We start from the raw sequence: 27,527 nt of genomic DNA on the forward strand, positions 1-27,527 counted from the left end.
ATTAGACAATGTTATCATTTAGGCCGGTAAAGAGGGGGGACTTGGAAATATTAGCGACGCAACACCTTAATTATTCCCGCAAACTTCGCTGTATACAATGAGACAATAAAATACTGACTTAAAAGCGGAAAGGCTGTATCACATGAACGAAGAGATGAAACAACTCACAACAATAATAATATCGTGTCGCGAGCGCTTGTTTCGAGATGACATTTGTTGGCGAACATTAATTCACGCGGCGCGGTGACGTCGAGAGGCTCAATTGCGAGCGCTCACAATGGACGCGGCATGCCAGTGTTGCCAACCCTTGAAAGTAAACTATGTCACCTGCCGACTACCGACAGCGATTATTGTGTACGGGGTCAAAAACGGGCGGCCACGGGGAGCAATATCCGCAGGGAAAAATGCGGAGTCGTCTAGTAGGGATTACCGACAAGCAAAATGTTACATCGAAGATTTACCCAGTTCCACAATTTAAATTATGTGGGTTAACCTAGAAAATTGTATGCGATGAACTACTTTTTGTGAAACGATCACGTAACTACGTAACTTTTGTCCTTTTGTATTTTTTAAATATATTACAATTTGCTAGCTCATCGCCTACTAAAAATATGCCTCGAGCCCAGTGATCATTTCATAAGCGTAGAAAAATAAACATATGGTTCATAAACTACCCTTTTACCACATATGATATTACTCATTTTCTTAAAGTCGAAAGTCCTTGATTTCCATGTACTTATTTTGAAGTATCACATGAATTCGTAATTAAACCGAAGTAAGTCCTTATTATTAGGGGAAGATAAATATTCAAACTACTTAATTCAATAGTGGTCATACACACTACTAACTTGTACAGTGAAACATATCTTTTTGAGATTTTATATAAAAACATATCATTTTCTTAATAAATTATGGCTCAAAGCATTGTAGATACCTACATGAAATGTATTAAAACTTTCAAAATTTAAAAGATTTTTTCTCATAACGTTGGTAACACTGATTCGACGTCAGTCGGAGGCCGGCAAAGGGCTGCAGGGCAAGGGAGTATATAGGTCGTAGCGCTTCGGTAAACTTGTCGCGGTCGCGAAAGGTCAGGTGTATGAGGGCGGGAAATTCCGATGAACAGACCTGCCTCCCCCGCCTAGCTTCGCTCGACGCGCGATTTAACTTCCGCTTTATTAGGTGCAGGTCACAAAATAACCAAAATACAGAACTATTTTCCGAATGTAAACGAATATAGCTGTGCACCAGGAAATATGCTTTTGTATGTACTTCTATTATAAGCAAATAATTTTTAATTCCAGGACACAGACTTATATTCGTAATAGAAGTTTTGCAATTTCACAACAAATCTTTGATCAGTAGGGCTCTTTACAAACTAAAAGGTATTCTTCACTTCAGGATTCTTCATCAGAATCTAAGTTATAGAGGATAAAAAGATAGTAAATATGCGTTATTAACCTTAGTACTCCCAGACACAAGAGAAAATGGTGAGATTATGACAGATATTCCGAATGTAACACGAACATTAAACTTGCTAAGGATGACTTATGAAGAACGTGAAAAGTGAATAAGAACTGCGTCAAAGAAATAAAAGATACTCTATTGTAATTCCTGGTTCCCGCAGCAGACCCTAAAAGGGTAAACCTTTTTGTCGGAAACATTTATGCATCTGTTACCGCGATTTATTCTAATTCAATGGTAACGAATGCGCCTCAGCGGGTCGTTTGATTAGCGAACACGGTTAACTTGGTTGACGATCGACGAATCTTTTTAATTAACATAGTAATGATATGCCAGTCGATACAGTGCACCTTCTACAAAATTTTAATGATGAAAGAAATCATGACTTTTTGATGAAAAAATAACATAGTTTAAAATCAAATTTGAAATGCTTAAAAGACATTAAATAATCTTTATTTATTATGATCATGGTTTAGTACAATTCATTATTTCAATACAATAATAGACTTTTACATAGGTACTTTTTTCTTTTTCAAATCCTTTCAAGGCGTGTAAAGTGCAACTTTTTGCTAATTTAAGCTGACTACAAGCTAGGAAATTGATGGTCGAGAATGCAGTCGGCAGTTAGTTTACGTTGAAGTTCCGTCGGGTAATGGAATGCGCTGATTACGCAACCACATTCAAAACAAGAAATGAATAAAACATAACCGCAAAAAATGGTATCCACGAAAGGCGAAAGTAATTTGGAGTAAACGATTGAAATACCTCATCATCATGACGAGTGAAAGCTCCTCCTGAAGCACGCTCTCCAAGTACATCATATCTAGGTCAGACACGATCGCTCCGTTGATCACCATTATCTCGTCCCCTTTGATTATTCCTGGCACAGAAAACAAATCGAAACTGTATTCTTTCTACCTTTTTTAACGAAGCTTAATAAAAAAAAGAACAATGGGTGTAGTCGCAATGTTTACGTAAGAATTGATTACAGACGCGAAGATAAATAGAGGGTTGCCTTTTTAATAAAATATCGCTGTAAAATTCTAAGAACGAGAGGTTTTGGAATATTGATTTTAGAATCGAGTAATTATTACCATTATAAAACAGTCAATAGTTTTGAAGGCAATCCAAAATAAATATTAAGAAAGATGATTTACCGCATCATTTTCTTTAAACAAAAAAGTGAAAATCCTTTTCAGAGTATGTACAGTGTCAAGTAAGTACTTAAGTTAATTGGGAATGCGCAATGATAAGAAACATAATTAATGATTATCTCAAAGAAATATCTCACTGCTGACTCAATGAACGACAAGTTTCTTACACAGCGTTGATTTATATATAAATTTGGTTTCCAACAATTCTGTTTGCAAGCGCAGTCAGTCGATTTGGCGATTCATTTGTCAAAGTTAGCCGAGCTAGCTAATCACTCATTTGGAAATGTGCTTCGCTGTGTGCAAGCTAAAGTAACTCTTTGAACATTTCGAGGTAGCCCGAGTTACATAACGATAAAACGCACTCGCAAACAGAACACAGTTAATATACACACATACCTATATGTACAGTGTATGTAGTACCGACTTATAAAAGATTGCGTTTAGTGTCGAAATTCGGTGCAAAATTCTCCAAAAAAAAGACTGGCATATTTTTTAATTGAAAAATTTTAAAAGATGAACATGAGAGTCTGTTAATGAGTGATGCGAAAACAGACATTATGATTTACATAATAGATTACCGTTTTGCATGGCAACGCTTTTGTCTTCGACACGACTGACGTAGCAGCATAGTTCGTCCTGACGCTCGGCGTTCTCTATGAGCTCGGCTTCCACACTGAATCCCCACATCTGCTCCAGAGTAGTCCGTTGTAATTCCACTTGGTAAAGTATTTTAGCGCAAACTTCAACGACTTCGTGGGTGTGTAGCTGTATGGATACGAATGTATGTTAATTTAGGTTTTTTTTTGTTAAGTCATTATTGATATTTTGTCATTTGATGATTACCTAATTAAATTATATTTTATAGATGCCGAAAGGCACAATAAAAAATTAAATTTTTAGTTTTACTGTGTACATATTACAAATAGTAAAAAAGAGAACATAAAAAGGTATAAATGAAACTGAATAAAGAACAAATGCATCATAAATATCGAGTTCACGAGGATATCAAATATATTTTTGGCAAGCAATGAGTTACAATGTGATTTGCGAGAAAATATTCAGTTTTATGTCATCGATTATGTGTTATATATTAGGCTTAGCTTTATAACGGTGGGTCTCGACGACAGGGGTAAGGCAATGTAAGATATATAGTCATGCATGATTATTCCGAGGAGATAAAGTGACAGTTTGTCCACATTGCGCGAGGACTGGGTGGAAATTGATGATAGGGATTAAGCCCGGGTTTGCTGGTTTTAGATGTAGCGTGTGTCTATGGTTACATATAGAAGGATTCAGCTCGCGGGAAATGTGTACCTTGCTCTCAAGTTTACGACGTTCCGAAATAAATGGAGGTCGGTGTAGACCTGAGTAAATTTGTAGTTCTTCATGCGGTATTTTCTTTGCTTTATTTTCAACTTGGGTAGGTAAATACTATTGCTTTGTTTTTATCACATTTTCTTATTTAATGTTAAGATAAACAAATAAGTGCATGAACACATACTTCTCATAAGTGGAGATAAATTAATAAGCAAAACGATAAAAAGTATGTTATAATTAAGGTGATCAATCATTATGAAAAAAAGATAAAAATGTTTTGTAATATATAAAACACATACGAAAAGCACGTTTAGAACATAAAGAACCGTGACTGTTGGGGTTTTTAGCATGATTTAGAAGGGAACACGCCTAATCCTGTCAGACCTTAATCAGAGCAAAACCCAAAGGGTAAAAAATAATTAGGAGGGATTTAGGATGGAACAACAGAACTGGAAAAACCTTTGTTAGTAATAAATTATGCCTATATTTATATACATAGATGATTCGTAGAAAAAAAAAACCAATTAAGATATTTGAAAGAAAACAGACTTGTTAGAGGCAAATGTTTTAAGAATTTTTATGCCACCACGTATGAGAAACTCACAAGTAATAAAGCTTTTATTTAAAGATTTATGTAATCACTTATCGACAGTATTGTAAATTTTGATAACCTCGTGCAATATGTCGTACACAATCAGCGACGCAGCGGAGGCGGCGCGCTGTCAGACCCTACTCACGGGAATATCCGTAACAAAACATTTATATTTTATTACACCTTCGGAATCATTCCCCAAATTATTAAATTAAAAAATATGACCAACAAATTTCAAGCTCAATCACTGTAATATTCTTTGCAGAAGTAATAAAAGGTTGCTCTCTGTTCTTAAGTCTCTCATGAAAATGTAAATTGTGTAAGTTTTTTCTCAAATAAATCGCTCCGTCGGGACTACACCGTCTACAACGGAGTGTAATTAAGTTAATTACAAGCCTTGTTGCAATGACAATGCCGTTGAAATTTGTCTATTTGATTATCTATTTTGTCTAGAATCAAGTGCTTAACAATTAAAAAGAAACTTAGTAAAATACTTAGTAATTTTAAATAAGTATTTGGCATTCAAAAGTCTTTTAGAATTTCCCAGAAACCCTACATTTAGTAAAAGAAAAAACAAAACAGGTTATAATTAAGTAAGAATAGTACCAGTATTAGTATATTTTGCACAATCATTTGTAAGAAACTGTTACATCAGCTGAATACAATTCTGTAAAACTCACAGCTTCCGCCATGACATGAATAATTATTCTTACATCATAGAATAGAGTGAAATTATCACTTACGTATGTCTCAATTAGGTCGCTGCGATGTGGGACAAAATAGTTATGGTCTTCCATATCCCTGCGCTTCTTCACCCTGACGAAGTGCTCGAGTGCGTTGAGAGAGCGGCGTGCGCAGGCGGCGGCTAGGAACTCCTCCACGGACATGCCTTCTCTGACTCCTACAGTAGCCGTGGTGCCTTCAGGGAGCGACACCCGGACAGCTGCTTCGCCATCGTCACGAGACATCTGGTTAAAATCCGAGATTTGAATAGGCGTGAACTGATTGGAAATAATGGCTTAATGTACATACGTAATAATTTATTAATTCTGCGTTACTACTACGCTGTAAAAGGTAAAAACCTTTCATCAGTTTAAGTTATTTATTCCTTATTTTACAATTTACACACATATTTACAAAAGAATTACAAAGCGACAATCGCAGCGGTTATGTCGTATCTGTTAGTGTGTAGCATTTCGTAGCAGAGTGTTGTAGTTCGTAGCGGTTCGTAGCACTTTTACATCAGTCAAAATATTTGTAAAAACAATCCCGATAGAATATGATTCTAATTATTATTTAACTCAAAACATGCGTAAGATATCTACTTATAAGCAATTACTTATATATGTTTATAAGCAACACTGGTTTAATGACATTTTAGCATTTACAACTCGAACAAAAACTATCTATATTTGATTCTCATTTATTGTCAAGTTTGCTCTCGTACTTGAAATGCCTTAAGACATTAATAAATCTCAAAGTATACTAGTGCTCAAGTAAAAATACACAATACAACCGTAAATTGAGTACTTCCCAATCCTTTACGCATATACATATATTTGAAAAGGCTTGTTCCAAAAATATATCATGATAACGTATGAAGTATAATTTTGTTACCCAGTAAAACTCATTTGGCAAATGTAATTACGTTTGTAGTAATCATATATAAGTTATTTATAGCGCGACTGCGTGTGTTCACCCATCGGTTTATATTGAAATGTACATAGATCATTGGAGATATCAATTATTCCTGGCTGTTTGTAATAGTGGATATACTAGATAGTAAAGAGTCAATACTTCTATGCAATCCTACCGTAACCAATGGCCATGTACTAATGACCCTTTCCTGAGATAAAGTTAATAAATGAATAGTAGATAGGATCACTAACGGATGTGCGTGAGAGAAGACTTATCGAGGAAAATGTGTAACCATGATCTTATAATGCAAAGGTTGCGGAGGTCAGACGAGTCGCTTGGTGTAAAACATGACTTAGAAAACTTAAGGTCGTTGCCACAGGCGTGCCGCGGGCTCTTCTTCGGAGAGGCGAGGATAACGTTGAATCTTCCCTGGGAGTATCGGTGTTATACATATGAAGATACAGGAGTAAGGAGACTGACCTCTGTGATAAGGTTTTAACGGGAACTTTATCAATTCGGGTTATCGTTATATATATAATGTATATGTGGCCTGTATATTCAAGTTGCCTTACTATGTTTTGATCAACAGTAATCATTCAATTACTGTTGATAGGTAACAAAGAAAAAGTCAACGAAACAAAGTCGCAGTGGGATTCGATTCGCTCGTATTTTATTCGGGACCTAATCACTTTGCTACAAAAACAATGTCATCGAAATATTCGCGGCGTTTTTACAAGGCATCTGAGATTTTATTTTGATGCATATTTTAACATAATCGTATTGAATTGTTTTTCATTCGTTTTCTATTTCGTACGGAACCTAATTTATTCAAATCGAATGCCACAAAAAATCCGGTTCAATCTAAGAATACAAACTGAACAATGATATTGGTACGCTATGTTATAGCCCTGGTCAAATTACGCGGCTCTGTTTGACTACAGATAAGTAAGGGCTGATTATAAGGTACTATGCGCCCCCTTACATATCTTCCTTACCCCTGACCTGGAGTAACGTATGGGTTACTTTTTGTCCCGGAATTCAAGTCAAGTTCCCGGCTCCGGGGCGCAGTTAATAGTATGTATATATTTTCGAGTACGCCGACAAACTGCCAAGCAGTTTGACAAAATATTGTAGGTAATAAAAATCTGTAGACAACAAAATTCAACAAAATCAAGTTTGATGTTAAGGATTTTTTCTGTTTTCTTGTTTTAACTTGTTCGTCGTACATTTGCCTACTTAAAAGTACGTATAAACTTTATTTAAAATGATCGCTTAAATGTAACCTAGCTACATCACTATGAGAAGAAAGTCATACCAAAATGGATATCACCATCATAAAGAATATGCTCATAAAAAAGGAAAAAAAGGCAACAAAACCTAATAGCGTCATATTTCTTTCATGTCGTAATGTGAAACTGTTTTGGCACAAACAATCCGGAAATAATTCACATCGAGCCCGTGTAGGCTCCATCAACTATATTCAGCGTATGAAGGTATCTGCTTCGATTGTGACTGGGAGCAACATAAATTATTAGCTTTGCTGTGTTACCATTACGTGATCCGTGTTCGAGCGAGCGCGCCCTCGATTGAACATGACGATATCGCAACGACAATACGATCAAGATTGACGCGGATGACGCAAACTCGAAAAAATATGTCCTCTCTGTTCAGTTTCCATTTCAAGAGTCTACGTTCCTGGCTAAATGAGGTTACGGTAATAGGGTAATACCGACCATGGGATAATGTGTATATTACGTGGTAGATGCCTATTATGCACGGATGCGTGATTGTAATTCTCGCGTTGAATGGAAAAGGAAATTACACTTTTTTGTACTTCATATATATAGTTCACGGCATTTTAATATTACCACTGTATCTCTTTCCCATGGATATCGTAAAAGGCGACTAAGGGAAAAGGCACATTCATCTAGTGCAGCTTTTACTAGGATTCAATATGGGTTAGATTACACTGAAAAGGTTGCGGAGTTCATGTAAGAATCTGACTGTTCCAATCGAGGATGCATAAGTACATTACAATTATAAAATACTCCCACTTGCTACGATCTCTGCATACTTCTTTCTCTTTATCCACTATATTCAATCTAGGATAATGTTCATGTACACCCGGGTTTTTCTGAAAAGATTAAGATGTAAATGGGATTAACGCCAGTAGGAAGAAAACATGACTTACCTGCATGGAGCGACGGCTGGATCCAGAGTTGGAGCGGGAAAGGTTCGGTGCCCTGCGTTTGGTGGCACCTCTTCCAGCAAGCAAGTTGTTGAGCAGGGAAGGCGAGCGCGCGCATATGAACGCGTGGAAGGAAGATACGGTGAACACGCCCAACTTGTTCAGCGTACTCTTAGTGCCGCGGGATACGTGAGTCAGTAGCGACTGTGTGACAATGATAATGACGTATTACAAAACGTTATTTTTTACAAAAATATACTTTATCAAATATTCAATGCGGTTTACAATTTTAATTGAAATTTATGTTGATTACGTCAATCATGTTTTATGCACTTTAATATTGAATTAAATAGCAAACAATAAAATTGCTTTAAGTGGTAATCTCTTTCTTTTTGGTAAACTGCTTTTTCCAGACAGCTTTTAAGCGAATGGCTGAGAATATATTAGGAATACGCTATGTGTAGGGAAAGAGAAAAATAACCGTTTTGTAAAAGCCTGCAAATTTGGGGAACCATTTTGCAGAAATTGAAAATATTATTTATGTTTATGCTGGGAAGTCATTTATGAAGCTCTTTGACACGGGTCGCGTGGAGTAACAGATTCCAACCCTCGCTCCCGGTCAGCGGAACTGTCAATTTGATAGCGGTGCCTACAAATTTCCTTTAGCCGACAGCTTCATAAAATCATTTGGCAATTCAACGCGTCTTCACCGTCTTATTATTGAATGATAAATTGCGTTGTCGCTATTATACGAGATGTTGTGATACAAAATTGGATATAAAGTTTGTGGAAAACACGGTCGTTTCAAAGAGAACCGAATACTGACTTAAAAAGTTAGCATGTAGAATTTATTATTATTCCACGTGCTCGCAACATCGTCGTTAAATATTGCACAACATTCTCCTTTTACGTTAATAAAACTATAGTTTCAACTTTCGTGTGCATGTATAAAGCGGAAATTTTGCTGCATCGGATATAAAGCTGAAATAGGGTTGCAGTTTTCAATTTATGGGATGATGGGAAAAGTTGTAACAGATGTGTTACCTTAGGATTAGGGAGTTCGCCGGACTGCAGGCTGGCCATGTAGCATCGGAGGCGGAACTGTTCGCAGTGGAGTCGTTCGAGATTCTCTTCCCACTGCAACATCTGCACTGCTAGTTGCGCACGCGTCTCCGGGTCCGAAACTACGGACTGCTGCAGGTCCGCCATGTGTTTCAGTTTATGATCCTAGGTAAAAAATACATTATTACTTACGTCAATGTAGTTCTAAATTACGCACGCGATATGAACTGTGCAGTTACTGATTAACACTGTGATTTTAATCATTTCGTACACACTTTAACACTCAAACGATTACCTACGTATTACAATTAATTTTTTAAAAGTTATTTGTACTAAAAATATTATAGCGTTCACATAAATTGAATCGGGACGACGTGTCAAAGTACTTAGCAGATAATGTTATTATGCAGTTTACAATTATTGTAGGTTACAATTTAGCCTGAGAGTTGTTACATTATTAAATCACGAACTTTGTCCTGGCTGTCCCACAATACCACTGTTTTTCACGCTCACGAAACTTTTCCCATTTCTAAAACGAGTGTTTTTTACCTGACTGCAAAGGGATAGTTATATATTTAATACTTATTTTTCATCTATTTGAGAATGCATATTCCTCATTTGCTCATTTCTTATATGATCATAAAATCTGGACGAATTTCTACTGGTTATAAATCAAGGTTTATCTCTGCTTATGAATTTAAGGGGTAAATTAAATATAAATAAATATATACCGGACAAATTACACTGATTGAGTTAGCCTCGAAGTAAGTTCGAAACTTGTGTTACGAGATACTAACTTAACGATACTATATCTATACATATAATAAAATTGTAGAAAAGTGCTGTCTGTACATTGAAAATAAAAATAAAAAAAATAGCAGGGGTTATTGTTATGTCGATGTCGAACCCAAAAACGTAATTAACTTTTTTTTTGTCTGTTTGTCGGTTTGTCTGTTTGTCGGTTTGTCTGTTTGTCTGTTCACGCTAATCTCAGAAACGGCTGAACCGAGTTGGATGCGGTTTTCACGAATATATTGTGGTATGCTTCAGTTATGCTTTAGTGTTTGTTTCATGTCAATCGGTTCATAAATAAAAAAGTTATGTCAAATTAAAGAATCACGTCGAACACTATTCTATGCTTATACATAGGCACCATTAATCTCCGCAACTATTTGACGGATTTGATTGAAATTTTGTACCGACATATTTTAGAGCCTGGCGCAACATAAAGACTACTTTTTACCGCGGGAAAACATCCGTTTCCCATGGGAATCGGTAGTATATTGTTTTTTTAACGCCTGTTCCGGTCAACGAACGACGTCGATCATTGTTACTAGATAGGTAAATTACAATCTATACATATAATAAAATTGTAGAAAAGTGCTGTCTGTACATTGAAAATAAAAATAAAAAAAATAGCAGGGGTTATTGTTATGTCGATGTCGAACCCAAAAACGTAATTAACTTTTTTTTTGTCTGTTTGTCGGTTTGTCTGTTTGTCGGTTTGTCTGTTTGTCGGTTTGTCTGTTTGTCTGTTCACGCTAATCTCAGAAACGGCTGAACCGAGTTGGATGCGGTTTTCACGAATATATTGTGGTATGCTTCAGTTATGCTTTAGTGTTTGTTTCATGTCAATCGGTTCATAAATAAAAAAGTTATGTCAAATTAAAGAATCACGTCGAACACTATTCTATGCTTATACATAGGCACCATTAATCTCCGCAACTATTTGACGGATTTGATTGAAATTTTGTACCGACATATTTTAGAGCCTGGCGCAACATAAAGACTACTTTTTACCGCGGGAAAACATCCGTTTCCCATGGGAATCGGTAGTATATTGTTTTTTTAACGCCTGTTCCGGTCAACGAACGACGTCGATCATTGTTACTAGATAGGTAAATTACAATCATTAATAGAATATGTTATAGTTACTTATTACCTTGGAATTGACTGGATTACCATGGGAAAAAAATTAAAAGGGCTCATCTAAATTCTTTCTACTTAAGTTAGTTTAGGCTGATATCATAAACTATAAGAATAATTTACCGAGGGAAATCATAGTACTCCCATGGGAATGAAAAAACATTGTTCTTTTACGGCTGAAGGTAGTTTGTAAGCTGTTGAATTTTAAGAATAATGTCGAACAGATTCCTTCCAGTTTCCCGTGGGTCTGAGATGTTATCCCGCGGTAAAAAGTAACATAAGTGTTGTTATTTCCAAGCCTAAACTAACTGTTTGCCAAATTTCATCCATATCTGTTCAGTAGTTTTTGCGAGAAAGACTAACAAATATGCGTCTATACAAAGTTTCGCGTTTATATTATTAGTAAGAGTTAATTCTATTACGAATAACTACTTTTTTTCTCTGTTAGTAGAATTTACTGAAACTTTATAATAATTTTTATTTATAATAAATATCTTTATAGAGAAGTTAAATAAAAATTATCGGTTTAGGAATCGCGGTTCAGCTTAGGATGGACGTTTGTCGGTTGCATACGACGACTGCGCGCGCGGGTAGGTATATAAAGCGCGCCGAGAACCGCGCCGCGCCATTAAAGTAGGTTTTTTAGCTACCCAAAATGACTGTGATTATGATCCAAAATAAAAATAAGTATATATTTAAAAAAAAACGCTGCTCATAGTCACTATTCCACGCGAACGAAGTCGCGGGCACAGCTAGTTTTATAATAAATACTTAATATAGATAAACATCTAAGACCCAGGCCAATTAGAGAAAGTTCGTTTCTCATCATGCCCTGGCCGGGATTCGAACCCAGGACCTCCGGTGTCACAGACAAGCGCACTACCGCTGCGCCACAGAGGCCGTCATTGCCCATAGGACATTCAATTTAGAATCTTGTATTTCATCGATTCCTACCGTAATAGCTTGTTTCCCATCTACATTATGACATATCCACAAAATAGCCACTGAAATATGACTTGGTCAAACAACAATGATTATTAGTTTTGTATTTTGCATATATGGTACTTTGGAATAGTGCGGTCGGTCCTGAAACTCTCCCGTTGGCCGACGTGTGCTATGAATATTAATAGGCGCGTACCCACCTGGCTGCGATAACTATCGCACAGATAAAATACATTGTTTCCCACTAGCACGTGTCCCAACCTTAATTACGGTTCCTATTTTGAATATATCTCATCGGTTAGTGGCGTCTAAATGAGCCTCCGCCCGTATTGCTGTGGTCAGATTCGCTTGGGACTTGTTTTTGCCTAATGCTAAATAGTATTTTATTAGTAGTAATATAATATGAATACTGAAGACAGATTTTTTAAAAGAATATAGTAATTGTTGCAAAAAGTTTAATATTGAGAAAAATAATAATAATAATAAACTTAAAACTTGATTAAATTGATTGATAAGTAAGACTTGGACACTTTCGCCCTGACCTTCCATTAAACTTGGAAAGTTTCTAATTAAGTTAATGCGACTTTGTTAAAGGTTATTTAGATCAGATCAAAATAAAACAGTAACCAAATCCATACGCAAACGTCTTTAACATTATATTTAACAAGCAGGTACCTATTATGTATTCTAACTTCGTATTCACAACATTCATAGTCAGAATGCGTTCAACTAAAATAGTTAATGAGTAGGGAACTCTTGAACCAGCGCTGGAATCGTATGTTCATATGCAGTAAATATGAGTAGATGGCCGGCCGAGAGCAGAGAGGAATTGCAAAAAATAGGGGTTACAAATGTTTAACCCCAGTAAGCAGCATATTTATATCGCGTCTTCAAATGCAATTGCGACCAAGAAAATCTAAACAAAATCGTTAAATTGAGCTTGACGTGAGAACCCCGGGTATACCATGCAAAAAAAAAAAAAATTGCATAGCATAGAGTTCCAGAATAGTATCAAGCAGTGCTTCATTTCCGAGCCCTCGGTATTTTGTAACGGCAGACACAAAGGCTTTGATGCGTGTTGCGGTCGGTCGGTGCGGGTCAGAAATTGGCGCGATTTACACAAGGAACGCTCTCTGCCGCAACCATTCAACCTAGTTCCAATTGTTCTGTGCATATAATGTGTATATATAATGGCATTGATTATGTTCTTCTCAGCCCTACTTCTAATTTAATGAGCAATAGTTAATTAAGTTTTAAACCATGATCAATTATGTGTTGATTCTCTTTTGATGATATCAATTGATGTTTCTCTGCAAAGGTTACAAAGTTATACCCAATCCAGGATCAATAAAAAACGCACACATTTAATCGGGACTTAATTCAGAAGACGTTAATTAAGTTTTTAATCACTGCAAAAAAGTAAAGCAATGGCATGTCTAAAATATTTTCAAGTGGCGTAACTTCCATTGTCCTGCATACGTATTATGCAAATTTTTGTTCCCATTTTGATGAAGCGGAGCCTTACTTTGCGCAGCACTTGCAAATTTTATTATAATGAACACATCCATGGCATGAATTTAAAACACCAGTATAAAGATAGTTTCAACTTCAACATGTTCACATCAATGTAGGAAAAGTAATAAATATAGTTTTGTACCTGCAGAATAGTTTTTCTGTTCAACATTGTAACACACTTAAAGGTTAATAGCGTGCAATGAGAAATATTGGAGCATACTTGAAATGGATCTCTATAGCAGGGCAGCAAAGTTCACTCCTAGCAAGAGATCAGTTTACAAAGGTAGTTAGAGATTCGTGCCAGTCAAACAATGCTTCTGTTAGTTCAAGCCGAAGCGATGCGCAGTTAGGTAGCGGGGCATAATATTTCAGCGAGCGAGCTCCACTCCACGTTTAACCGTATTTCTATTATTCCATAGCTACAGAGATTTTACTGGATTTACTTTAAAAGCAGAGATAAATCCGCTACCACAAATTATTTATATAACATGGAAACCACGCTCAGGGAAGTTTTCATGTTTAATGTAAATTTTATCCGCTTATCTTTTAATTAATCTTTAGTTTAAAGAAGCGCCACCGAGTTGCAAATTGAATAAATTCAATGTCTGAGCTAGGTACTGAACGAGCAACGAGAAACAGAATACGGTGACATCACAACAATGTACATAGGTACTTACTGATTCAATAGCTTTTTCGAGACGATATATCTCCTCCTGCAACAAATGCAGTGTCCCCGTTTTCCCGCGGTGGCGAGCGAACGCGGCGGCACACGCGCTATGGATACTGTTTACCCAATTTTCAAGCTCCACCTGTGTCGGGATAACCAATTAATTAATTATCTAACCATTAAGTTTGCAAGAATAATTAGTAATTAGTGTTTGGATATCATGTGTTGACAGTTAATTTCCATCCATAACAATGTTAAGATTAATAAAAATTATGACTGAAACGCAATAATACTATAAACAAACGAAATAAATTATTTACAACCATATTATTTGATTTCATATCATGGAACACGAACCTGGCACGGTGCTTGGAATAAGTAGGCATCTCCAAATGCAGTGCTAAGACAAAATATGTAATCTCGTTTGGGGTGCTCCGGAATGGGCTGCATGATGGCACCGTCCACTATAATCAGGTGCTTGGGAGCGGCTTCCACCGAGCGCCCCTCGCGGGAGTCGCACGGGTAGAAGAGGAGCGTGGTGCCTTTCAAGCACACCCAGTAGCCTTTCCAGCCACGTTTGCGGGCCAGTTCGATTTGATGCTTTTTCCGCAGCAGCCATTTCTTCACGCTCAGGAAACTACGACAAGAAATTTGTTAGATAAGAATCAAGACGGGCCAGGTTATGGTAATGTTTAAATATTACTGCAACAAGGCACTTAAAGGGAAGAAAAGTGGGGGAACCTGTTTTCTTCTTAAAATCGATATCAAAAATTGGATTATTAAAATCTAAGGAAAACAAGCAGAAAGTATGTTTTTGTTGGTAACAACCAGACCAGCATGGAAATTACATACAAAATTTTACAAGAAAATTATTACTATCACTGGTTCAAAAAAAATTAAGATTTCTGTGGAAAGGATATCTAAAAATTACATTACTCCAAGACTTTAAAAATTAAAAACGAAAAGAAATAATTTATCCTTTAATATACACCACAACATCTAAGCTTATAACACAGGACATATTTTATAAATCGCATTGGACATTTACTTCCTAGTCCTGGGATAAAATTCAAAAGACGGTTTTGTATTTTTCAGATAAAATAAGTCGTTTACTTGTTCCAGTACCCCAAAATAAACTGCAAACATAACGGTCATATCGATTTTCTTATCAACATCAATTTTCTTACACGGCAAAATGAAGTGTTTTTTTATTAGAGATCGAATTTTTGGCAACGATACTCCTTTTGATCTCTTGCCGAGAATTTCCATTGCCCAAATAATAACATTCACAGGGGAAGGGGATTGCTTTAGCCGTTTGTCCCTCGATACTTTGATATCTGTTTTCACTTGGAAAATGGTCGAAGAATCGCTCTGCGACATATTAATTTCATAATCATTCTGTAAATAAGAGCTATTTATAATTATATAAATTATTGTTTTTGCTCATATTTTTATATACCAAAATATTTGAAAGATGTGCTTTTTGCCTTTTTATTTAGAATTTTCTTATTTAATATAATTTCACTGTAAGAGAATTTGTCTTTATCAGTGTCAATATATGTCATTTTATTCTTTTATAATATTTGCTGCAAGTAGTGATTATATCCTCTTTGTTTCCTACTACAATACCTGCACTAATTTTAAAGTGTTGGAACTTCGAGTATATACTTAATTTATTAAACCTATACTTAGATTATGGGCTTATCAAACCACCACAGCATTTCGTTGAGGATAAAGCTCCTTAACTTCCTATGTTATTTAATTCTCATTAATTAAACAGTTTGGTTACTAGATGATGTCTATGAATAAATAAGTACACTTTATGATTCATATTGTGATATCTTAGATGTGAAAAGATTTAACGTTCTTATTCAGTTCTATTTTTAAAAACTTTAAGTATATCTCAGGCATAGAATTAACAGCTTTACAAGATTATGAATTTTAATGATGAAAAGTTTTTATGTCGCCGAGATTTCTTACTTCTGCAGAATAAGAAAACGTAAAGTAAAACGAAACGGTCTAGCAACACAAAAAAATCTCGCAAGTTCGTATAAATTTGGCTCCTTTAGTTTGCGTGAATAAGGTTAAAACGCAAAAGAGAATATAATTTACTTTTAAAGCTTAAAGTAGTGTCGCTAATCTTATTACTGCAGTCTGAGTGCAAGGAGATAAATCGAATCCAATATCTGTCTTTCTCCAATTACGTAGAAATTTAATTTGCTATAATTAAAATAACCAGCTTAATCAAAGCCACATTAATGATGGTATGTTTAATTAATTTACTATTTCAATTCGTATGCCGTAATATCGAGGATAAAATAATTTTCTGATTTATATAGTGGGCTATAATTCACGAGAAATCTGTATTTACGTTGCACGAAACGGAGAGAAAGGGAAATTCATTAATCACTTTATACAAGAATTATTGCCGTCTATAAATACTGGCCCGAATAAAAGTCCAGCAAATTAAGCGTAATTGAATAAAAGTTAAGAGCTGAACTTACAGTATACCGGTGTGCTGACTCGTGTAAAATGCTTAATGTTTTAGAAAATTAATTACCTTTCTAGAGGACATTAATTTCATGTGACAGATTGCTATTAAAAAAGATTGTATTATATTGTCGATTGATATCCTTGTAGCAAAAAAACAACTACTTAATAACAATCTCTGTCTAGTGAGATTGGGATCTTTCCTCCCTTCGTACACTTAGACACCGTACTTACGTTTTTACAGCGCCGTTGAATGGGTCATGGCTAAGATTTCCCTCCGGTCATTTGGGATTCATGGAAGAGAAATTGTAGCCTCAAGGTACATAAAGGACGCCGTAGGCTTTTCTAACAGAAACTTGTCAGAGGTAAGACGTCGCCTTTCTTTCGTTCGGTCCTTGTTTTACTTACGTTTTGAATCTCGGGAGTGAGGAGCATTCTATTACACTTTTTGTTTATCTTCATACAAGCGGTAATGTTCAGCGATACGGGTACCGTAGAAGATGTTCAATAGAGACTTTGTTTGAGAGCGCAGGAGTAATTCCACCGAGCATTCCTTTGTGTTGGGGCTCTGACATTGATTACTACCGAGCGAATAAAAGAATACAATTTGCTTGATATCATTTTGAAAAATTATATTGTAAAAGTAAAGATAGTATTTTAAATGAAATGGATTAGTCTCTATTGGTACAAAATTTATAAGAGAAAATTTTATACATTGCTTTTCAACGAGTCTTAGCAGAATTTCTTGTTTTAAGCGACTTTTGTAGCGAAAATATTGTACTATGTGTACTTCTCATAAGAGTTTAAATAGTATTATTTAAAAACAACATTTGTGGATTTTATTTTATCTGGTCTTCAAATAAAATTAATGATTACAAGACATAAGAAATACTCATACGTATTAGTTAGCAAGTACATGTTTACGAACCGAAACTTCGCACGCTAATTGTGTAACCGTATTTTTGTTTTCTCATCCATATAATTACAAGAGGCACCTCGCTGTCCGACTTCTCCAAGTGAATAATACTAATGAAGTAGTTAAGTAATTAGTTAATGAGTTTTCCGAATGGACTCACCCGGCTTTCCTCACGGCTCCCGTGCAGTTGAAGGAGGCCGCCGCGGCGCCGGTCTGCTTCCCTTTGTACGGAGAATTCATCGCACTTTCGCCCGGGTCTTCTTCGTCGGAGACAGCTGTTGTCAACGACATGCGGTCGTCATCCGATATCTGTGGGTAATATTTGTAATCAAGCCCTTGTAAACCTTCGATTGATCGTCAATACAGGGCACTAAAGAAAATTTGAAGGTCAAGAAAGAGTGCGCTGTTAGGGAAAGCAAACGCGAGAGCAGCACACCAAGATTTATTAGGCTTATAACCGGATAGTTGTTTGAGTGAATACAATATGGTAGGTAATACCAGACTTAAAAAAAAGGAAGCTGATTATAAAATTTCAAAGTACCATTTAAATATGTATGTATTTTGTCGGCTTCTAATATTGACATATTAAATCTTCAAGCTTCAATTAGATAATTGGAGACGCGACAACAATTAGACGCGTTATTGCCTAACTTTAATTGCCTATTCTATATATAAATTTAACCAATTAGAGCAGAAACTCACACATTTCATAATCGACTCTCAACTTCTATGAAACATCTCACGTCTGAGATGCCTCCCCTACTTTGCTTACACTTTGGCTGGCAATTTGAGTATAGTTACAGAAGTTGCAGTTCAATCAACATTCTAGTTTGACAGGTACATTAAGCACCCACTCTGTGAATTCATATATATACATAGCAAAACCAATTTTATCATGAGTTCTGACAGAATAATAAAAAATGACTACTTTTCTTGTGAATGATATAGGTGAAGACAAAATCACTTATATTAGTGTAACAATTATTTCCAACGTGATTTGGTTTAAGATAGAAAGCTAGATAATTTTTGGCAAAAATGTTTTATGGTAAGTAGTTCATCCTTTAGTTACTACTTTATTAAAGTCTGATAGTTAAAATCTGTTAAGTTTTCTTTCTAAGTCATTAACGTAACCTGAACTTTGAAGTCCTTAGTCAAGAATGTTATCTAGAATACTATGTGATGGAGATGGAGAATGTATTATATACCTACGTAATATTCTGTATAAGTAGGTGTAAAGAGCATTTCAAATTGACAGTAAGATGCGAGACTCTACTTTCTTTGTTCACCGTTTGTATGAAAAATGATGTAATTTAATAAAATGTGAGACAGATGGCTTCGGAGTAAAATACTCTTATGATTTAATAAAGAAGGATGAACACATGAGACTGAAGAAAATTGCAATATTATATTTTACTAGAAAATCATTTCTAGATCATTAAAAAGCACACCCCTGGACTCCTTGACAGAAGGTGAGAATATAATCAAGACAAACACGAGGATGAAAAAGAAGATGCATTAAATAGTATTTTAAAGTTACATAATTTATATACATCAACGAATTTATGTATTTCATCTCAGGTAACGCAGTTTTCCGCCACTAGAGTTCCGCCGCCTGCACCTCAGAAAATTGTTACCTGGCTATATTCTACTAGCGCACAGCTACACACCGTCGCAAAGCAGTGGGACGAGTGCGAACGAGACTTTCATTACTTTAGCAGAAATTTATTTCTTCGAAATGAAAATGTATTTCGGAAATTTTTATACCTCAACTTTTACAGGTGGAAATATAATAATAATGAACCTGAGAGTGAAACGGTGCGTTATCTTTTGTTATTAAATCACATACGTTTCGACCTATTTCGTGAAATACTTTTATCCCTGAGTTTCCAGTTTCAATCTCCTGTCAGATCGAGCAGAAACCCAAACTTTCATTGAATTTTGCCTAGCTTTATCTGGCTTGATTAGTGTCATTTGTCCTTGTATGTTTATACCTTGGCAAAAAGTAGAGAAAAAAAAATTCTGTGCCCCGCAACTTTTATTTTTATATATAATGGCAGAAGATGTATGTATGTGATGTCAGATACTTGAAATGGAAAATTCATGTATACCAACACTGAATTACCATATAGAGAACAGTGTCTCTTGCGCTTTTGATCACAACACAATGCAAGAAGGAGAGAATTGCTTTGAGGCAGGCGCATGCGGACGGCGGTAGCGCGCTCTCGGCTCGATGGCACTCGACGCCGCTGCGCCCTCGCTTCCGCCTTTCACGAGTAAAAAAGGAAACCACCATAACATATAATTTTCATAAAACTAAATATTTAAATTTACATGTATGGAGGAGGAACGTTTTATATAATTTTAAAAACTAATATATTTTTTTTAATAATTCATCAAAACAAAGCGGCAAAACTAACATATCAGCTTACAGACTCTGAGCAAAATATTCACAAAAGCACTTCGTACTGAACATGTCAACGGTAGGTATTTGTAACACGTAGCTGAAGTTTCAAAGCAGTTAGTTGTTAAATCCTGCTTTAAATTAAATTGCATTTAATATTAATCGCTTTTGGCACCTCAGAGCTCGCTCCAACATAACATGGTTACAGATATTAACACTCAAGCATTGCAACCGCTCTTAGTTGACTGGGAATCGTAGTAGTTTCACTAACAAACTTTTACTTTGGGATCGTTTAACGCTAGCGGAGTTAATATAGGTATCTACCCTCCGATATTATAGTTGTAGGCACAAGAAAGCAGTTCGTCATGACTGATTTCAGTTCTGTGCAGTTCTGCAAGTCATCTTAATTCTAACTAAACTTTTCTTGTTTAAATTCTATCAAAAAATACACTTATTCGTCTTCATCACTCCGACCAACACCTGGGCGTTGAAACAATTTATCAAACCAAAATAACTGATACGAGAGACACGTTATAAATATTAATAAAAGCCTTTACGATACAAAACACATTCAACACGAATACGGCGAAGTTATTCATTTGTCAAAACTCGTTTTTACAGCTATCACTTTGAATCTTATATTTGCTTTGTTATTTCTTTTAGCTTCTTTTTACATGAGACTCTTTGTTATTTACGAAAAATATGAGTTCGACAAAAATTTAAACCTCTTAGCCAAAACCATTCCGAAGTTCATGAATCTAGATGAGGTGTGTTGTCGATTGTATTGTTTCGCATGTAAATAGCTAATGTTATTCTGTAGAACATTTCAGACCCTTAGCGTACGCCGTGTGAAGAGTGAAAAACAAATATTTGTGTGCCAATTGCGCCAAAATAGAAAGGGTAGATAAAGGCGCTCATTAGCAAAAAAGGAAATTGCAGTTTCCTCCAAAAGGAAACTAAAATAAGGTCAAAATGTTAGCCATCTACTGCGGGCTTTTTATCTTGCGGTTGCTTTATTCTGGAGGTTTATTGTTAATGGCACGATGTTAGGTAGAAACAGATAAGTGTTCATTTATAGAGACAGAGCCTTGCCACGGAATTAATAGTACGCTTCACCCCAAATGCTGTTTCTAATGATTACAGAAAAGAATAAAAATAGCAGAGAGTGTATTATCTCTTTTTATATTGAAACTCTTACGCTCCGAAATTTCCGACTAGAACCATTCCAAATCTTTCCCGTGGATGTCGTAAAAGGCGACTAAGGGAATTGCTAAAAACTTGAGATTCTTCTTGCACGGGCAATAGACGGGCTAGCAATCTATCCCTATTTGAGTTCCATTTTCATCATGACGCCATACAGGTGAACGTAACCTCTCAGTCTTTTCAAGACAGTTTATTTTGTCTACCCCGCAAGGGATATAAACATGATTGTATGTACTCTTATAAGGATTTATATTTCAATTTTTACAAAATATTCAAATAAAACTAATTTAATACTCACTTTCCTTAGAAAAGCTTCATTACAGGTTTGTGCCGTTCCTTTCCAATGATAATGACGATATCTTACATTGCCAAGTAACTTGGTACCATGCAACATCGAAACTTCGTAAACTATTCGTCGTATATTAAGTACATCTGTACGCTTTTTATACTTGTGAAGCTTGCGCCGGCGAACTATACGCTCATCCGGCTCCGAATACTCCCCCGTGCTCGTCAGCCCTTCCTCGGCAGCCCACGCACTAAGCACGCTTTCTATAAAACTAAACAGTTGCTGCACATTTGGTTCTAATTTGCTAGGTATGTAAAGATAAGGCGAAACCGTTTTTTTGGGGACAATCGCTTTCTCATCAGGCTCATCTTCCGGAGGCGGTGCAACATCATGGTACGGACAACTATGAATTTTGTGGTGATGATGATGGTGGTGGTGATGATGTTTTGCTTTGCGTTTAGGTTCCTTCACTATCGAACCACCGCCGCCCTCTCCTTTGTCTGCGGTCTCACCGCCACTGGAATGCGAATCACCACTTCTTTCTCTACGTGGCTTAGGATGTCCATTCGACGTCAAAGCTACAAGAGCCCCAGCTGCTAGGCAACAGTGGTGGGCTACGCAACAAAATCGCGCATCTCCTTTTCGTACACCTGTATGAGCTTTGTGACAAAAAGATACATCGGGGACTCTAGCTCCTAGAGCCGCCAAGTGCGCGCGGTCTGCGCAGACCTGCATCAGAAGATTCTCTCCAAAGTGAACAGTCTTGTGTCGCCGACGTCGCAGGTGCATGACCGTGCCGCTGCCGGCGAGCGAGGGAGGCGCGGAGGCGGAGGCAGGCTTGGCGCGAGGCTCGGGCGCGCGCGCACATCGGGGCGGCGGCGCGCGGTGCGTCTCCACCATCATTGGCGAGGAGCGGCGTCAGCGGCCGGCGCTCGAGCGTCACCTCATCACGCGCCCGCCTTTGCACTTCGAGTCCCGCTCCTGCCTTGACGTTCCTTGTAGCACCGTTATTGTGTCACTAACATCATTTTATACATATTCCTCGGTTGAATTTCATTTTTAAAACACTGTGTTTGTTAATGTTTGTTAATTAGCCTTCAACTTGCAAAAAAGAAATACTGTGTATAAATTGAACACTTTGAAGTGAATGTTACGCAAACTTCTTGATATTCATCGTCCTTTTTCCTCTCTGATTAAAGTCTTTCTTGGTATAAATTATGAATTATCTCTGAAGTGCTCGTTAGAGTTGCAGCTGTGTTATCAAGACGTCATACTTAATTAATATTGATTAATATGCTTAGTTATCCTAGGCTATATGCATAGATATGTAGGTATATAAGTACATAAGTAAATGCGATATTTTTAAATAATTTTTGCAGAGTCTACCTATTGTTATTTTCAATAAATTTAGATTTGAAATGTTACATTAACTAAAACATGTTCATATAAAATTATAAACGTACTCCAAAGATATTGAAGTACTTGCCTAGATATTTCCATGATTACTCAAAACGTTGAATTTATAATGTGTACTTAAATTTAAACGAAGGAAAATATGGCAATAGGTACTTGTATTGAGAATCTGATGTAAACGGTCTGCGTTTGAAGTGGCTTGTTCCCTGAGGAGACGTTAACAAGCTGTCAGCCAGTAAAAATAATTGTCAAGCAGATTTATTCTTTCGTTTCCAATTGTCTATAACCTTTGAAACAATATTATTTTCTTTGATCTGGTTAGATGTTTTGACTTAGACTTTGTTTTACTATCTTACGTTACTGATTTGAACGCATAACCAACGCCAACGCATAGATAACGATATTTATAACTTAATCGCTATGAAAACGACTAAAAGGTTACTTTGCGAAACAGGCTTTCAAGTCCTTAAAAAACTATATAATTGAAGCATTGCTGTATGAGTATTATCATACAAATTTGAAGTATGACACACGATCGTAGCGTATTTTTTGTAGTTTGGTCGCGTTTTAATTACGCTAATAGCCGGCGCGAACTTTTCCACGTGAAGTAGGGCGTGAAGTACCGCACCAAAGCGACATCGTATTTGGATCATCGTCATTGTCAGAATTTCTTCTGCACTTTATTAAAGATGTCTCGGAACCAGTTTTATAGAACATTTGGTCTTAACAACTGCTGAAAACTTTTATTGAAATTCTTATATTATTAATTCTTATATTGTACCTCCTTTTTGATGTTGCAAACCTTTATTGGGTACATTAACTATTTATGTATAAAAATATAGCATTCATTTAATAAGATCAGAATAAAACTTAACGATTTCAATAGTTATATTGATATAGTGAAACAAATTACACCGGTCATTATTATATAAATATTAAACACAACCTATTAATGTTTCATATTTTAGAAGTTAGTGATATTTATTGAAACCTACTAATGAGAAATGTTTATTTGTAAAAGCAAAGCAATTTAACAAAAATAAAATAAATACTAGCTGCTGCCCGCGACTTCGTCCGCCTAAAATCTCTATAAATTTTAACTTATTTTGTTATTCCAACATCTAAGCCATATTACACTATTATGAACACATGAAGCCATTTTTGCGAGAAAGAGTAACAAAAACACACACATTCTTACAACCTTTCGTATCGTTAATTCAAAAGTCGGATAGGATAACTAATGTTATGCCCGCTAAAAACCTGGACCAAGAAAAAAGAGGTATTAATTACTCGTGTATGATACATATGTCGATAAAATGAATAAGTCCCTATTTGTAGATATTAGGGTTTTATATTGTAAAATATTAATTATTTCATTAAACAAGTGGTTTTCACAAAAGTCATAATAATAGACAATGCCCTACACTGAAGTTAAATTGATAAATAACTAATTAAGCAAACATTTAACGTCAAACATAATATATCAACGTCACTAAAGCTTTTTACCTACTTTGATAAATACATTTTGTATTCGTGTTACTAGGTATAACCGATACAATATAAATATAATGGAGTAGGATGGAGCTAATCAAACTTTTGGATGGATTTTGTTGCAGCAACGCGTATATAACTGACCTTGATGATTCTTGGCCGAGAATCTTCCTCGGGTCGCGAGCAACAACTAGGCCATATGATCCATCCATACTAATATTTTATAGTAAATAGATTTTTTTGTTTCTTACAAATAAACTCATCAAATTAACAGTATCATAGACTCTTCTTTTTCTGGAAATACCTACGAGAGCGAAGCTCGGCGCGAAACCTAGCCTGTTTTAAAGCATAATTAAAATAATTGAGATAATGCATAATTATCATATGGAAGCAATAAATTACAACAATTTTATTCCTAACGTTTCAGTTATTTGAAGGGTCCTTTTTCTATTGGAATTTATGTACATATTCTGATGTACGTACGAAATTTTGCCTTTCCCAGAATGGAATATCAAAAATTCTTTTGGGCCGGCGGGTCAAGAATATACATATTTATAATTTACATAGAAACTATCATGGAGTAAGAATATATACTACCGATTACCTCTATGTATAAAACGAGTATGTTAATAAAACTTCTGGTAAATAATATTAAAGGGGAGACAAGAAATTCTGATGTTCTCCATAATCTGCTTTAGAATAACTAAATAACGTCTTAGCAATATTCGCGGTTTGGTATAAATTTAAGTTTATAAATGGAAAACATAATTTTCATTCAAACATAACTAACAGCCCCATTAAAGCAAATTGTAGTTCTTACAATTTGTATAATGATAGTAATTTACATAACGTAGTACCATTAAATCAATTTGTTGAAATTGTACACATGAATAAAGTACACTGCGTTTGGAGTTAATTCCTGGAATCAGCAAATTCAATATTCAATTCTATGTGGATGCACTGAATAAAGAGAACGTCTATATTTGAAAGTATTTTCAATGCACTTGGATGCGCCGAGAAATAAGAATAGAAATACACGAAATTACTTTTACTCTTTCGTATGTTTTATGATTACCTTGATAAAAATAATAGGTTATTATACATATCCAGTAAAAATTATATTGATATAAAAAAATAATGCCCAGTGTTGTTGTATGTTTTATGTTTTCTATCCCAATTATCAATGTTGACAGATCAGATACGAGTTAATTCAACGTTTGAAATTGAATCGAATATTGGGTCGACTAAGCAATTATGGATTCGGAATGAGTCACCGCAACTGCGTGGACGTTTTCATCCAGCGTCCTGCATTGCGCCAAAATCCCATTTGTTTCATTCTATTTGTTCTTTTAATTGGAACAACAACGCTGAACCTGCTCCGTCGTTTACAACTTGTAACCATTATTGTTACAAGTTACACCGTCTATGTGACTTAAATTCTCATCGTATTACAACAATATTGTTAAAAACTTAATAATGTCGCCTTGATAACACAACATAACAATAAACTGATAAACTACAAATCGAGTTTTGATAGAAGATATTACAAAGTATTCCGATTGAGTTTTTTTAAACGTAACGCTAAACCTGTTCTGACGTACAATCGCCGCGAGGAAAGGCGTACACATCACTTCTACACATAATACAAACAGCATTGATTTAATTTATTTCTGCTATGTACAACTCCATTTGAAATATGCAGAGGAGCGTGTCGATTTGTTTCAGTGAATAAATAAATAAGTTTTTTTGAGTTACATAACCAAGCACTAGGCACACACTGAACCGCTCCAACGCCCTGGCGGCCTCGCTGCGACTGGATCCGGCACGCGTCGACGGAGGGTGGTTGTGATCGTCGAACTTCGTTACGATTCGGACTGAAACGATCGTAACTCCTCGGGCGCTTTCGGAGCACGCGCGCCTGCGGGCGGGCGGCGCCCCTACGTCCGCTCCACCCGCCTACTACTATATCAAACGGGCTTTTAATTTATTGCTACAAAATTAACGAAAGAACTGATAAAAACAATTTCAGGTAAATTTAATTACATTACAGTTGAAAATTTTCATTATTTTTGTATTCTTATTGTGAAAACAAAAATAATGTTCATATACACACTATACAAGTAAGATATGTTGAGTTTGATCTACTTTAATAAAATAAGAGTACCTTTTTTAAAAGTCAAATCTCACTAAAATAAAAGGAGTCAAAGCGAGTTCATAATATATACATAATCGAAGTAAATCAAATTATCGTCATAAGTTCTGACAGAGGCAACGCAAAGTTTTTGGGCATTGTCATCAATGTTTGTAATTTAGAAAATGGTGACTCAGAGTGGCAGAGAAAGGTCGCAGTTTTATACAGAACCAGCTTAATCTAATTAGAGTACAACATGGCATAACGTTATCGCGCGACTGTCACGCTTTGCTGCCGCGTTTTCCCACGCGGAAAATATTCTTGCCGTCTTCGTGTTTCCGAGACGAGAAGTACGAGCAAAACGCCATAAAACATACGACTTTACACGTTTATAATTCCAGTCGGGGTCATTGCTCTACTGCGCTTATTTACTATCCATGTTGGATTAAATCAGGGCTGCCATGAATAAATTGATTGATATCACTCCTCTGATTTATATAGCCAGTACCAATATCTGTCATTTTTAATCATCGTTAGTTAGGAAAATGAAGAAATGTGTTAAAGTTAGGAGGAAACACAAACTTTTATGTGTTGCTGTAACTATGTTAGAGAATTCCGTTGAAACGAATAATGTGTCTAAAGGGAGTCACAAGTCGAGATGTAGTTACTATGTGAGAGCTTGGCATCTCCTTCCTAATTCACAACTTTAAGTATTTATTCATGTTTCCATA

At 35.9% G+C, this 27,527-nt stretch overlaps 1 protein-coding gene across 1 annotated transcript in view; it reads right to left on the bottom strand.

The window, feature by feature from the left end:
• LOC106131694 (protein still life, isoform SIF type 1) overlaps positions 1-27,527 on the bottom strand; it is a 94,029-nt gene that overhangs the window by 20,509 nt on the left and 45,993 nt on the right. Inside the window, exons 22-29 of the mRNA XM_060945207.1 lie at positions 18,032-18,180; positions 14,823-15,102; positions 14,476-14,607; positions 9,398-9,580; positions 8,357-8,557; positions 5,271-5,495; positions 3,197-3,383; positions 2,230-2,344 (exon numbers count right to left, since the gene is read on the bottom strand). Coding sequence (XP_060801190.1) covers positions 2,230-2,344; positions 3,197-3,383; positions 5,271-5,495; positions 8,357-8,557; positions 9,398-9,580; positions 14,476-14,607; positions 14,823-15,102; positions 18,032-18,180 — 1,472 coding nt within the window. The remainder of the gene's footprint in view (positions 1-2,229; positions 2,345-3,196; positions 3,384-5,270; positions 5,496-8,356; positions 8,558-9,397; positions 9,581-14,475; positions 14,608-14,822; positions 15,103-18,031; positions 18,181-27,527) is intronic.

Source organism: Amyelois transitella, chromosome 7 (assembly GCF_032362555.1).
Source record: "Amyelois transitella isolate CPQ chromosome 7, ilAmyTran1.1, whole genome shotgun sequence".
NCBI lineage: Eukaryota > Metazoa > Arthropoda > Insecta > Lepidoptera > Pyralidae > Amyelois > Amyelois transitella.